Raw genomic sequence first — 14,056 nt, 5'->3', positions numbered from 1 at the left:
ACATCTGGGAGTCCATGGTGCTAGTCGCTAACATCTGGGAGTCCATGCTGTTGGAAGCTAACATCTGGGAGTCCATGCTGTTGGAAGCTAACATCTGGGAGTCCATGCTGTTGGAAGCTAACATCTGGGATTCCATGGCGTTGGAAGCTAACATCTGGGAGTCCATGGCATTGGAAGCTAACATCTGGGAGTCCAAGGTATTGGAAGCTAACATCTGGGAGTCCATGGTATTGGAAGTTAACATATGGGACTCAGGGGCCATCAGGGGATCCACTGATACTGTTACAGATGTCTCCCCCACTAATGTAGTAGGTAGCTCCTGTGCTACTGTACTGTATGATTCCAGCGCTGTCGTTGAAGGCACCTCCAAGGATTGTGAAATGGTCATCGTTGGCAGATCTGATGTTGTCATCACAGAATGACCTGACATTTCTAGCGCTACAGTTGCCACAGGCTGCCCTGGCAACTCTAGCGCTGCAGCTACTGTGGGTTGCCCTGACAGCTCTGATGCTACAGGCTGCCCCAGCAACTCCAGTGCCACAGTTGGTACAGGCTGCCCTAGTGCCCCAGACTGCCCCGGCAACTCCTGTGCCACAGTTGCTGAGGGCTGCCCTGGCAACTCTGACACCCCAGTCACCGAAGGCAGCCCCCGCAACTCTGGCACCTCAGGCTGCCCAGGCAACTCTGGTGCTGTTGCAGCCACAGGCTGCCCAGGCAACCCTGCTGCTGTTGTCACCTCAGGCTGCCCCGGCAACTCCAGCGCTGGCATCACTGTAGGCTGCTCCGGTTCTGTTGTCATCACAGGTTGTTCTGCCAATTCCAAAGCCACAGCTGCCACAGGCTGCCCAGGCAACTCCAATGCTGTTGTCACCACAGGCAGCCCAGGCAACTCTTGTGGCATTTCCAGTGCCATCGTGGGTTGCCTTGGCACCTCCTGAGGCAACTCCGTCACCATTGATGGTGCTGGAAGCCCAGGAAAATCCTGTGACAACTCAAGCACTGGTGTTGCTGAGGGCCCCGGCAACTCTGGTACACGTACCAGAGTCACAGGGGGCCCTGGCAACTCTGGCACCAGTGACCCAGGGGGCCCCGGCAACTCCGGAACCTGCACCGGTGTTGCAGGGGGCCCCCGAAACTCCAGGACCAATGCCACAGGGGACCCTGGCACCTCCGGAACCGGCACCTCTGGTACCGGAATCACAGGGGGGCCTGGCACCTCTGGCACCGATGTCACGGAGGGCCCTGGCAGCTCTGGAACTGATGTCACAGGGCCCGGCAGCTCCAGCACCGATGTCACGGGGGGCCCCGGCAGCTCCGGAACTGGCGTCGTGGGGGGTCTCAGCAGCTCCGGCACCGTTGTCACAGGAGGCCCTGGGAACTCTGGAACTGGCGTCATAGGGGGTCCTGGCAGCTCTGGCAATGGTGTTGTGGGGGGCCCAGGCATCTCTGGCACTGAAACTGCAGGTGATTTGTGCAACTCCAATACCGTAGTTGTAGGAGGCTCCAGAGACAATAGTGGTATTGCTGTAGACTGCTCAGGCAACCTCAGAACTTCAGTTACAGATGACTCTGGCAACTCCAAAGCTGTCACTGAGCTTGACCTAGGATGGACCTCTGCAGGTGTCTCTGATGCTGTCACCACACAAGTTTCTGATAACTCTAGCAGTTGTGATGCTGGAGGTTCGGGCAATGTGATCTTTGACTGCTCTGAAGATGGAATCTCCAAATGCTTCGGCATAGATCTTGCATTGTATTCAGATGACACCGATACATGTGCCTCAGATGACTTTGGCACTACCCCTGTAGTAGGCACTGGCATCACTGCAGGAGATTCCAATGTCTGTTTCACAGATGATTCCAGTGTAACAGCCACAGATGACTCTGGTTGCTCTAATGTGAAGGGTTCTGGGACTAATGCTGCATGTAGTTCTGACAGTTCCCCAACTGAAGTTGGCTTCAGTGCTACCAAAGTATGTGGTTCTGACACCTCCACTGCCATTGTAGGAGGTTCCAGAGCAACTGCAGGAGATTCATTCAGTCCCAATGTCATTGTTGGTGACTTCAGCATTACTGCAGGGGGCTTAGGTAGCCCAAGTGCTCTGACAGGGTGCTCCAGCCCCATCACTGAGGGCTCTGAATCAAACTTCAAATAGGAATCAGACTCTAACCCTACATTTCCACCATGATGAGATTTCAGCTTTGACTCAGATTCTTCTGACTGTCTCTTGTATTTTTTCTCTTTCTCTTTTTCTTTCTTCTTTTTCTTCTTTTTATTTTTGTGTTTTTTATGTTTCTTTGATTTTTTGCTGGGAATTTCATCAGTAGGGTCTGTCTGTACAGATACACATCTACTTTTTCTGGAGGCCTCCTTTAAATCTAAAATAAAAAGAAATGACATTAAATTTTTCAGATCACTCTCAAAACACTGGTTTAAATAAATGTTACGTTAAAATTCACGTACTAAACTATAAAGATTTTTTTCTTAAGTAACTTAAATAAGGTAAAAATTTCAACATTTCCTCAAGTCAATCTGTCTGCAACTTTCCATTGGGAACTTTTTCAGTAATATTTCCACTAATATTTAAAATATAACAGCAAGCCTTAGTTTGCCACAAATGTCCATTCACTGATTATTTTAATGCTACCAGTTATATGTTAATATACATATTTTTCCCTACTTACATTTTAAAAGATACAAAGAGAAAATATTAATATCAAGAAAGGATTATCTAGCAGCTAGGTGGCGCAGTGAATAGAGCACAGGCCCTGGAGTTAGGAAGACCTGAGTTCAAATCCAGCCTCAGACACTTAACACAAAACTAGCTGTATGACCTTGGGCAAGCCACTTAACCCCAACTGCCCTACCTTCCCCCTCCCCCCCAAAAAGGATTATCCCTGTTCTATTAGCTTTATTTCCTCCTAACAATGCATGTCCACATAGAATTACTTGTCTATTATGTCTACATATACATTAAGTCTGATCATCAATAAAGTCTGAGATGATTCAAAAATTAATACCAAGAAAAGTAGAGCATTCAAAATTCCACATGAATTAAGACCTTAGTAAGATTCTACTCCTTAATACTAGAAAAACCAGGAACACCAAATGACACAAAATCAATCAAAAAAGAACATTCTAAAAGTAACAACTTATTTTTCAAAGAAAAATATTCTAAAAATGGCATTCAGAAGGAGAAACCTTCATAATCTTTAATGTTTAGTTCAATAAAATTCACACTCAAGTGCTAAGGGAAGGAAATTTTACTGCATTCATAAGCAAGTGGGTTATACTTCTTTATACTGCACAAATACCTGCATGCTCTTATCAAAATGTACAGGCTAGAAAAGAATATAAAAAAAGAATGCAAAAAGAAGTCAGACTACGCCAAGACCTATGCATAAATTTTTCTTTAAATTTCAAGTACAATTAAGATTTGCCTAACTTAGATGTGAAATTGTTTTTCTTTCATTTCTGTTACTATCCCTATCCTAAATCCTAATTATCTATTGCTGCAGCCTTAAAAAGATTTTTCAAAATGGCTTAGATTCTTGAAAAGATTCATGATTTGAATGTTTTAGTTAATACATATTCTAAAAAAAATTCAGTATGGGTCAGTCATCAGATACAAGATAGGTGCTCAGTACTGAAGGTTGATTTTATATTTCCCTGACTACCTCTTATAAGAAGCAACTAATATTGTCTGTTATGTTAAATTTTTAAAAACAGAAACTGGAAATAACCTACCTTTCATCTTTTCTCTTCTCTTCACCTCCCCCAGTCAGAACACATTTAAGATGATAACATTCAAATCATTTAACCTACCTGTGCTTCAGGTTTTTCATCTCTAAAACGAGAGAATTTGACTGTAGGATTCCAGCTATAAATCCTATCATCCTATTAACTGGTATCAACCTACCCTATTATGAAATTCAAAATCATGATACTAAGAAACTACAAGACTTCAAATGAAAAAGAGTTCAGCTTCAGTGAGTATAAATGAGAACATATAACCTTATTAGATTTTTCTGTAAAGTCTCAGGATTTTTTTAAAGATTTATCTTCAAGTAATCAGAAAATTCAATTAGTCTAAGAAATCAGGTTATAACAAAGGTTTCCTGTAATATGAAATATGCTGAAAGATACTGCTTTCTAAAGACCACTTAAGCTTCCTTTTGAGATTTCTAGGGAAGGATAATCCTTGACACAGATAACTTTACCTGGTTTATATCGCAATTCTGTGTCTAGGACCCCAGATAGCACTTCTTCTATCTTCTGCACTATTTCTTCATTTGGTAGGCTCCTTGCACAGGCAGCTGCATCACCTGACTGGTTTCCTTCAACAGGTGGGTTTGTTTCACCATTCAGCTGGCCTTCAACCCTGCCACTGATTTAAAAAAAAAAAACAACAACAGCACAATTCATCAACTCTATGGCTATTAATATTCAATAAACAGAACAAAATAAACTATCAATAATTTGCTTAATTTTAGTGACCTTACTATCACATCTGAATATATAAGATACACTGCCATCTTTTATGGTTTTTGTAAACATGTTCTTAAACCACAATAACTCTTTGTCAAATTTTATTAACTTCTAAAATACTTCCAAACTAGTTTAAATTCTAATTTCATAGTGTCACATTACCACAATTTTACAACTGTGAAAATCAAGTAAAATCCCCCAAAACAAAAGTTTTCTGAGCTCATCTGTTTCAATACCTTCAGAAATCTAAGTTTGGGGCTTTTGGTTACTTATATTTGACAAAAAGGGGGAAAAAAAGTCTCATGAAAATACACACACACACACACACACACACACACACACACACACACACACACACACAAAAGTATAGCCTAACATACAATACAAGCATATAGTTATAATGAAGGGAGAAAAAAAATCAGTATGTTTAGCCAACCTATTTACATAGATATTACTATCAATATAAGACACACAAAAGTTAACAAACTACATAAAAGGTAAAAATAAATCACATTCTTTCCTAAAGTTAAATATAACTTCCATAAATTTGTAGAAAAACACTTAAAGCAACCATATACAAAAATGGCACAGGATATTTAAAATAAACCAATTTATTAATTACACTTTAATAAATACCATTGTAAACATAAAAAAAGCACTGAAGTTCACACTTTCAGAATATGATTAAAATCTTCCCTGTTTAAAGCTGAACAACTCTCCAGGTTAGTTACGGTTGTGTTCATTTGTCTGTGACACACCAAAGAATGAACCTATGTTTAAGTTCTTCCAATTCACATTTCAATGTATTTTAAAGAATATTTACTACAATTCTGATTCTGTTCCTGTCGACCAAATTAAATTACATAGGTCTGATCTGTCAGATCAAATTACCATATGCCTAAAAAAACTAAACCTCAAAAAAAATTTTAACTACAATGGGAAATATAACCAAGGAAGCACACTGAAACTACCAGAGAAACCACTGTAATACTAATACAACTAAATTTGACTAATTTAACAATTAAGTTAGTAGTACATAATCCAAAATCTTATTCAAATTTGGTTCAGAATTTATATATTAACACAAGGAGAGACAAAAACATATTATAACAAGAGGGGGAGAGGTGTGAAAGTGGGTAATGTTCATAATTATGTTCTGTATGAACTGATATTAAAATTGGCTTAGGTTTCTTCTAAGCACACCTTTAATGCTAAAAGTGTAGAGTGGTCCAGAAATTTGCTATGCATAATCAACAAAGTGGACAATCTATAGGAACTCAACTGACAGTAATCAAATATAATAGAATTACACTACACAAATTAACACCTCATGTAATTTAAGTCTCAGGAATGTCCCTGAAAATTATTCCTTCGCTCATATGACCAATACCTTGGCATCACCACATCTTTCCCGCCCCCCAACACAATCCAGCCAGTAAATGAGAATTAAGAACTTGATTTGGCTATTTAATTTACTCTTGGGAGATTCAGTTAAGACTACATTGTGACCAACAGATATGATCAAGACACCGGAGTTTAAAGATAGTCAATAGCCACGGAGAGATTGTATAAGTGAAACTAAAAAATATTTAAGTTTCAGGGATTCTTGTTTCTATCTTCTTATTTTGTAAAGGGTCAAGTAAGGTAGAAAAGGCAGAAACACTAACGGAAAAACCACTCAAAAGCACTACCTCCTCGACATTTTCCTTTCTCTCTAAACAGATTTTTTTTTTTTTTTTGCAAATGGAAACATAAAGGACAATAGTAGTTCGGGGATAACTGAGTTAAGTCAACCCAACTTTGCTTGCTATTTGAAGCCAGGATAGGAAAAAAGCTAAAACTCAAAAGATACCTCCTCTACTCCCAACACACACACAGAAACTCTCTCACACTCTTTCAATCATCTCCCTCTTCAAACCTGAGTTTCAAACCAACAACAAACTGAAAATTTTTAATTGCTTCCAATTCTTTTAAAAACAGGTGGAAACAGCAAAGGGGAAACCAAAAGCCTCGACAATCCACCAAAACTGCACTGCCGGGCCTTGAATAATCGAAAATTAGCAAGAATAAAATTTCAGGATTATACTATAAAAACGCCGTTATATACCCTTTCCGAGGCTAGGGACAGAAAGGTGAAATCTCCTGAGACGAAGGCGGGAGGCGGGGGACGGGGGGGGGGACGGGTGGGCGGGGGGTGTGGAGGAGAAGGAGGAGGAAGGAAGAAGAGGAGGATCGGAGGAGGAACCTAGGCCCATCCCAAGGTGGACAACGGGGCCTGGAAGACGGAAGGGAGCGAGGTTACTCGGAAGAAAAAGGGAAGTCTACGAACGCAGTCCGTAGGTTGGGGGTTGGTGAGGGCGGGGGGAGGAGAGAGCCACGGAGCAAGAGACGAAAGCCCTCGCGCGCAAGGGGAGAGAGGAAGGAAGGTAGGAGATGGGGGAGGGGGCGGGGGCCAGGAAATAGATCCCAGGCCCGGGCGAGGCTCCTGCGAGGCCTAGGCCAAAGGACGATGGCGGCTTCGGGGATATAGCGGTGGAACACTGTATCGGTCCCAGTGGTCACCTAAAGGCAGATACGCCTGGGAACACGTTACCTGGAAAGCTCTTGCTGAATTTCCCGGAATTTACTGACCACGAAGGACCTGAAGATCTGCTCGATGTTTGTCGCCATGGCGGCCGCTCCGTTCTCTCAACTCCTCCTCCCAAGACCTCCAGGCTCCCAGCATGCGTCGGGAGTAGGCGCTACGGCCGGTTCCTTATCTCTCTTCCCTCATTGGCTCTGGACGGTGCTCCGGAGAAGGCACGCTCTGCCACTGGGCCAATCAGCGGGCACGTTTTCGTTTTCTCGGGACGTTCTTGCGAGACGAGGGCGGAGCCGTTGACGTAAGCTCCAAGCTCGGGGCTGCGGCGGCCATGTTAGTGCCTGACGCAGGCGCCATTACAGGGCCAGTATCTGCGGGTGAATCCCGCCAACGTGAGCGGCTTAGCCCCCAGCGTTCGGGGAGGGACGTGGGCTTGTACTTTTGTGGTTTGGGTTGACTTAAGGGCATAACTATACAGATGGGACTCTGGCAACGAGGTGAGAGCTAGCCAGTTTTCCCGCGGAGCCCGCGCACGCCTGAGGGGGGCGCCAAGTCCGGCTTTATTGCAGTCCCGGGGAGGGCCCGCCTCTTCATCGTCTTCCTCCCAATGCTCGCGCAGTCCTGTGACCCTGGAAAATAGTCTTTCCTTCCCTCCGCCCCCTCCCCCGCCCCCCACGTTTGAATCCACCTCGATTTCTGAGACCCTGGCTGCAGGGTCGCCGTGGCTGGTGAGCATCCACTGGCTGCTCCGGGAGCCCCCAGTCCCCGCGTCTAGGCGGGAAACCGCGCGTCCATCGTTACCCTCGCTAAATAAGGCGCCGGCCTCCGGCTGTGCCAGCCCTCGGCGCTCTTTTCCAGGGATAAGCTATTAACGGGGTCCTCGGCGGCGTAAGAGGTACAAGACTGAAGAAAAGGGTTTGGGGGTGGCGGGGAGGCAGAGTGGGGGAGTCGTAAAGAAGGTATCGTTACGTAACACGCGTGAACATGGTTCCCCAGGTCGGGGAAGGGCCCACGGGCTTAGAATCTGAGCCCGGGGGGGACATCCCCTGGACTGTCCGCCCTCGTGTTCCTGTGCTGGAGCAGGAGGCCTCAGGCCTTTGGGGGAGGGGCTCTACTTTTGTGTCTCCAGGTTTTGCCAGTCGCGGGGAATGTTACCACCGGGATGCCGGATTAAGAATTTATGAAAATAAATAAGCGCCGAAGATTGGAAGGCTTCTTGAACTTAACGAATTTCTTTTCCACTCCTCACAGACTTACGCGGAGCAAAAGACCTTAGGGTTTGTTCCTTTTGGCGGGTTTTGACACTTCTTCCTTAGCAAGTAGGTACGGGGGAGCCTTTGTGTTTGTATTTTTGTATTTACACATATAAGGGTCCTTATTCATATAAGTTAGGTTTCTATAACATCTTGTGGTTTGTTAGCAAGAGGAGACTGAGAAGTGTGATAGTTGTAATTTATCTTGGGTAGAATTTCAGTTTTCTAATTTTGTGGGTCAGCCATGTGCATTTTCTTCAACCCTGTAACTAATGAAGAATTTTTCTTGTTAGTACTTAGGGTAGAATTAATTTCATTTTTTAATATGAGACTGACCAAGTGCTTTTACTTAACCCTGCTACTTTTTTCTTCGTGTGTATTTCAAATAGAATTCATTTAGTTTTTTAATTCTCTGGGGTTTACCATATATTTTTCCTTAATACTGTGATTGTGAGGAGTGTTTTGTACTACGGTTAGAAAGCTTTGGTTTTTTAATCCAGTGGGGTTGACCACGTGCTTTTGGTTTTACCATGTGCCCAATGGAGGCTTGTTTTCCTAATCTTTTACCACTTGGTTTTTGTGCTTTTTTGGAGGGCAATAGGGGTTAAGTGACTTGCCCAAAGTCACACGGCTAGTTTTTTTGTGTTAAGTGTCTGAGGCTGGATTTGAACTCAGGTCCTCCTGACTCCAATGCCAGTGCCACCTAGCAGCCACATCCATTTGTTTTTTAATATCTACAATGCCAGTGTATAGGGTCTTGATTTTTAATTAAAATGTTGCTGCTCATGGTTTTGGTTTTGAACTTATGATAAGCTACATTATACCATTCAAGTAAATGGTTGGTTTTTGTTATATTTTGTTTTTTCACTTTCACAAAAATTAAGAATTGATTAGTTCCTTGATTTAATTTGCTTTTTCCCTATAGTCCAAAATGTTTTCAATAGGTGCTTTTGCTTTCACATAATATAAATTGGGGATTTTGAAAGTAGCCTCTATTTCTGCTTTATACTGTTTACTAATTCATTGGACTATAAGTTATCCATGTAAACTGAATGGCACTGTATCTTGTCTTAAGGAAAGAGGTAGGTGTACTTTTTTTTAAAGAAGAGAGAACTGCACATTACCCAGATTTAGATGTCAAGTAAAGTTTTGCTCAAGGTCACACAGCTCCTAAGTGTCCAGGGTGGAATCTGAACTAAGATCTTTCTGACTCCTGACTTCCAGACCCAGTGTTCTTATATACTGAACCATCTAGCTGCCCCTTGGTACCAGTTATCTAATTAGTTGCCAAGTCCTATCAACACTATCACCTCTTCACTCATACCACAACTATTCTACTTCAGGTCCTTAATCAATTCTTGCTTAGGCCGTTGCAGATAGTCTTCTGATTAATCTGTTTGCATCCAACCTCCCCAATTTCTACTCCATCCTCTGTCAGATTGATATTCCTAAAGTATAGGTCTGCCTTTGTCATTTCTCTGCTCTAGAATCTTTACTGGCTCTTGGTCAAAACAGATCCTTGTTTTTTATGACCCCTGAACTAAGAATAGTTATTAGCTTCTTAAATACATTCAAACTTTTATTTTAAAATATAAACACCATTCTTAGCTCCCAGAAAGGGATGAACTCTTGCCTGTAGGATAAAATACAAAGTCTTCTGTTTGGCCCTCAAAGCCCTTCATAAACTAACTCCAGTTTATCTTTCCAGCCTGATTAAGCATAGTTACCCTTCACATGCGGCTTCATGCTTCAGTCAAATAAACCTCTTTGCTGTTTCCTGCATACTGCATTCCCTCTCACCTCTTTCCTTCTGTTCCCCATGTCTTAACACAGGCTCTACCCCATATCCATATCTGGTGTGTCCTCCCTCTTTACCTCTACTTTGTGAATCCTCCGGCTCCCTTCATGACTGCATTTTAGGTGCTAGAGCCTTTAAGAAGCCTTTTCTGATTTTCCAGATTGTTGGATTCCCTTCACCTTAAGGGGTTCATATTACCTTTGTATATATTCTATATTTTTCTATAAACATTTTACATTCTCTCTTTACCCTGAGGCAGCTAGAGCTAAGCTGTAAAGTGGGTAGAGCACCTTGCCTAGAGTCAGGAAGACCTGAGCTCAAACATGACTAGACACTTAATTAGATGTTCAACCTTGGGGAAACCACTTAAAGTGGACCTCAGTTTCCTCAACTGTAAAATGGGTATAAAACTGCAGTAACTGCCTTTTTAAAGTACTTAGCACAGTACCTGCCACATAGTAAGTTCAATTTAAATGTTTATTCTCTCTTTCCCTCACCTACCCTAGTAGCATGTGATCTTGATGTCAGGGATTGTAAAGTTTTGTGTTTATATCACCAGTGCCTGTCATCTTAGAAGTTTAATAAATGGTATTGTTGCCTCTTTGCATCTTCTATCCATTGTTTCTAGCTCTTCATCCTAACAGCCAAAGCAGCTCAATCTAATCTTTACCCTTTCTATGTAATAGGCTTTCAGATATTTGCTATACTATTTTATTCTGTTTCATTCAGTGTTTATTAAGTGTGTACTATGTGTCAAATGTTGGACCAGTCCCTGAGGATGCAAAGACAGAAATGAAATATCCCTGCCTTCAAGGAAGAAGAGAGGAAACATCGTTTGATTTTGAACATGATGGTCAAAAGTGACAAGTAGCTAGAAGTGTTGGTGGGCCATCTAAGGGAACCTGTCCAGCAGGCAATTAGAAATGTGACCACAGTCTCATTCCAAATGTATGCTAGGCATATCTACCTGGATACCTGACCAGCACTTCAAACTCAACATATCTAAAACTGAACTCATTATTCCCTCTTCACCCTCCTCCCCCCAAATTGCCCCTCCTAGCTAACCTTACTTATGCCATTCATTAACTGAAATTCTCTTAATTATCCTAAAATTTCACTGTCCTATTTTACTTTCTTCTGCTAATTCGTTGCAAAGTCCTGTCTATTCTATCTCCAAGAATACCTCCTGAATGCATCTTTTCTTCCTATCCACTAATTTAAGCTCTTGTTACCTCGCAAATACATTACAGTAAAAAATCAGTTTCCTAACTTGTTCTCTTAAACCAACCTTTCATAATGCTGTCATGGTGCCCAAGTCTAATCAGGTCACACTCCCCTACTCAGAAACCTTCAGTCATTTCCCCATTGCCTGTAGGATAAAATACTGCATTCTTTTTTTTTTTCTTTTTGGAGGGCAGTTGGGTTAAAGTGACTTGCCCAAAGTCACAAGGCTAGTAAGTGTGCCAAGTGTCTGAGGCCAGATTTGAACTCAGGTCCTTCTGACTCCAAGGCCATTGCTCTATTCAATCCTGCCTTTGTTTGTTGAAATCCTTGCATTCAAGGCATAATTGATACACTACTTACTCCTTGAGGTCTGCCTAGATTCCTTCTAGCCAGAGAAAATAAGTCTTCTTGAAATCTGACCTTTCCTGTGTGTTTTTCTCATTCTAATTATATTTGTCCTCATGTCTGTGCCCTACTATATTTCCCTTTCAGGCAACAACTGAAATTCTTAACAGAAACTAACACAATCCCCTTCACACAATAATTACTTAAATATTGAACCATTGTTGAAGTGAGATTGAGATTGTAAGAGTTGACTGGGGAATAAGTTGTGTAGAGGTGATAGTTGAAGTTATGGGAGTAGATAAAATTGGGGAGGGAGAGAAAACAGAAAGAATAGAGTCAAATGATAGAACCTCAAGGAGTACTACCATTTAGGAGGAAGAAAAAAAAGGACTCTTAAAAGAAAGGGTCAGAAAAGCAAAGGAATTAAGCTACTGCTACCAAAAAAAAAAAAGCCAGAAGGCAAAGAAAAGAATTTTTCAGAAAGGGGAAGGGATGATCAACAGTGTTGAGCATTGCCCAAGACGTAAGGAATGAGGTAATGAGTGGATTTGAAGTTATTTTTTTTTTAAATTTTAACTGAACTTCATTCTCCTGGTGCTGTCAATTTTTTCTTTTCTCTTTTTTTATCCTTACAATGCAGACAAATTAATGGCAGTTCGTGTGCTTATAATTGGCAATGGGGGAAGGGAACATACACTGGCTTGGAAACTTGCTCAGTCTCATCATGTCAGCCAGGTGATAGTTGCCCCAGGAAATGCAGGAACAGCCAACAATGGGAAGATTTCAAACTCAGGTAAAGGCATTTTGATTTATAGAATGTTAGAGCTAAAAAGGATCCTAGAGATTATCTAACTGAATTTTATCAATTTGCCAGAAGTGTGAGATGTGCTATTCTGTTTATAACTCTTATCTTGGGGAGTCAGTTTATGTCAGCATCTTACTAAATTTCTTGATAATGATACTGACAAATTACGTAGTGCTTTAAGGTTTGTACAGAACTTTGTATACATTATTGCATTCGGTTTTTATAATAACCTTGTGAGGTGGTTGCTCTTACTTTCCCCATTTTGCAAATGAGGAAATTAAAGCTGAAAGTAACTTGCCCAGACCCACAATTAGTGTCTGAGTTACAATTTGAATCTAAGTCTTCTCCACACCAATCCCAACACTGTTGTGACACATGATCAGAATGGACTAGTCTAATAGCATTCCATAACAACCAAAAGTTTTGTCAAACAATTCTGTATAACATAGTTTGAATTAGTGAAGCTAGCAGTGATTATTAATAGTTAACATAGAGCTGTGACTTGAAAAGTGCTTTACAAAAATTTATCTTTTGGAAAAATAGGTAGGTTACATTACTCTGGGCCTTGTGTTTTGAAGTGGATTGTGAATTTTCAGCTTGCAAAAGGAGATTCTCTTTTGAACCAACTTAAGATAGCAAAGGTATTTCAAATGGAAGTTGCTATAAACATAAAAGGATACATATTGATTAATGGGGGTTCTGTTTGTGAAAAAAACAAAATTTTAAAGCAAATGTATTTGAAAGTAATATATTAGTGCACAGGGATATTGTGCATAAATGCAATGCTCAGTGGCTTGAGAATACTGATGTCCTAGAAATCGGCCATTATATCTTTCTATTGTAACTTTTTTTTTCCAATATTTAAGAGATTATTAAAATTTAACATGTTAGTACTTGTACTTAACTATGAAATAATTCTTTACAGTACAACCAGTGATATTCCTGTATTTGTGAAAGAGAAACTAACCTCATTTAGTAGTTCAGAAAGTAATTTACAGAGCTTTGGGCTGATTAGTAGGATTTACACATAGCAACTCAAAATAAAATGAACTAGTTCTCTAGCTTAATTCCTTTAAAAAATTGTCATTTAAACTCAGTTACATACTACCTGTCCCCCCAAAAAAATTACAAGTTGGCGATTATACGCGGGTAGATGATAGGCAGCTTTACGATTAGATATGAAAATTATTGTTTTGTTTTATCTTTACAGCTGTGTCAGTCAGTGATCATACTACCCTTGCTCAGTTCTGCAAAGATCAGAAAATTGAACTTGTAGTTGTTGGACCAGAGGCTCCTCTTGCTGCTGGTAAAGTTGGAAAAATTCTAGTCTGCTTTTATAAGATTGGCTTTATGGAAGAGAGTATTTAATCATAGGATTTTAGGATTAAATTCTACCTCAGAGGTAAACTAACTCAACTTTATTTATACAAAAGAATTTCTTTAAAACTTGCTATTGAATAGATTTTTAAAATTTAACCTCAGATCCTGAATTGATTTTCTAGACTTCAACTGGTAACTACCGTGTTTCCCTGATAATAAGACACTGTCTTTTTTTTTTTTTTTT

General features: G+C 41.1%; 2 protein-coding genes across 6 annotated transcripts in view; one reads left to right on the top strand and one right to left on the bottom strand.

Moving 5' to 3' along the window:
• SON (SON DNA and RNA binding protein) overlaps window positions 1-7,253 on the bottom strand; it is a 35,117-nt gene extending 27,864 nt beyond the window's left edge. Inside the window, 4 exon segments of the mRNA XM_069074933.1 lie at window position 1; window positions 4-2,376; window positions 4,219-4,385; window positions 7,080-7,253. The exon segment at window position 1 is cut by the window's left edge and continues 3,761 nt beyond it. Of these exon segments, the coding sequence (XP_068931034.1) occupies window position 1; window positions 4-2,376; window positions 4,219-4,385; window positions 7,080-7,156 (2,618 nt within the window). The 5' untranslated portion in view covers window positions 7,157-7,253.
• The window catches only part of GART (phosphoribosylglycinamide formyltransferase, phosphoribosylglycinamide synthetase, phosphoribosylaminoimidazole synthetase), a 46,080-nt gene continuing 38,721 nt past the window's right edge, over window positions 6,698-14,056 (top strand). Inside the window, exons 1-4 of one of the 5 annotated variants that reach the window (XM_069074936.1) lie at window positions 6,698-6,822; window positions 8,319-8,386; window positions 12,328-12,480; window positions 13,703-13,798. In XM_069074936.1, the coding sequence (XP_068931037.1) occupies window positions 12,336-12,480; window positions 13,703-13,798 (241 nt within the window). In that variant the 5' untranslated portion in view covers window positions 6,698-6,822; window positions 8,319-8,386; window positions 12,328-12,335. Of the gene's footprint in view, window positions 6,823-7,394; window positions 7,963-8,318; window positions 8,391-12,327; window positions 12,481-13,702; window positions 13,799-14,056 lie in introns of those variants that run through there. The other 4 variants (XM_069074937.1, XM_069074934.1, XM_069074935.1 and 1 more) reach the window with 4 other exon arrangements.

The sequence above is a fragment of the Petaurus breviceps genome, unplaced genomic scaffold (assembly GCF_028583685.1).
Source record: "Petaurus breviceps papuanus isolate PSGF00001 unplaced genomic scaffold, PetGlider_PUasm1.0 90897, whole genome shotgun sequence".
In the NCBI taxonomy this organism is placed as follows: domain Eukaryota; kingdom Metazoa; phylum Chordata; class Mammalia; order Diprotodontia; family Petauridae; genus Petaurus; species Petaurus breviceps.
This window is presented reverse-complemented; position numbering and strand designations above follow the sequence as displayed.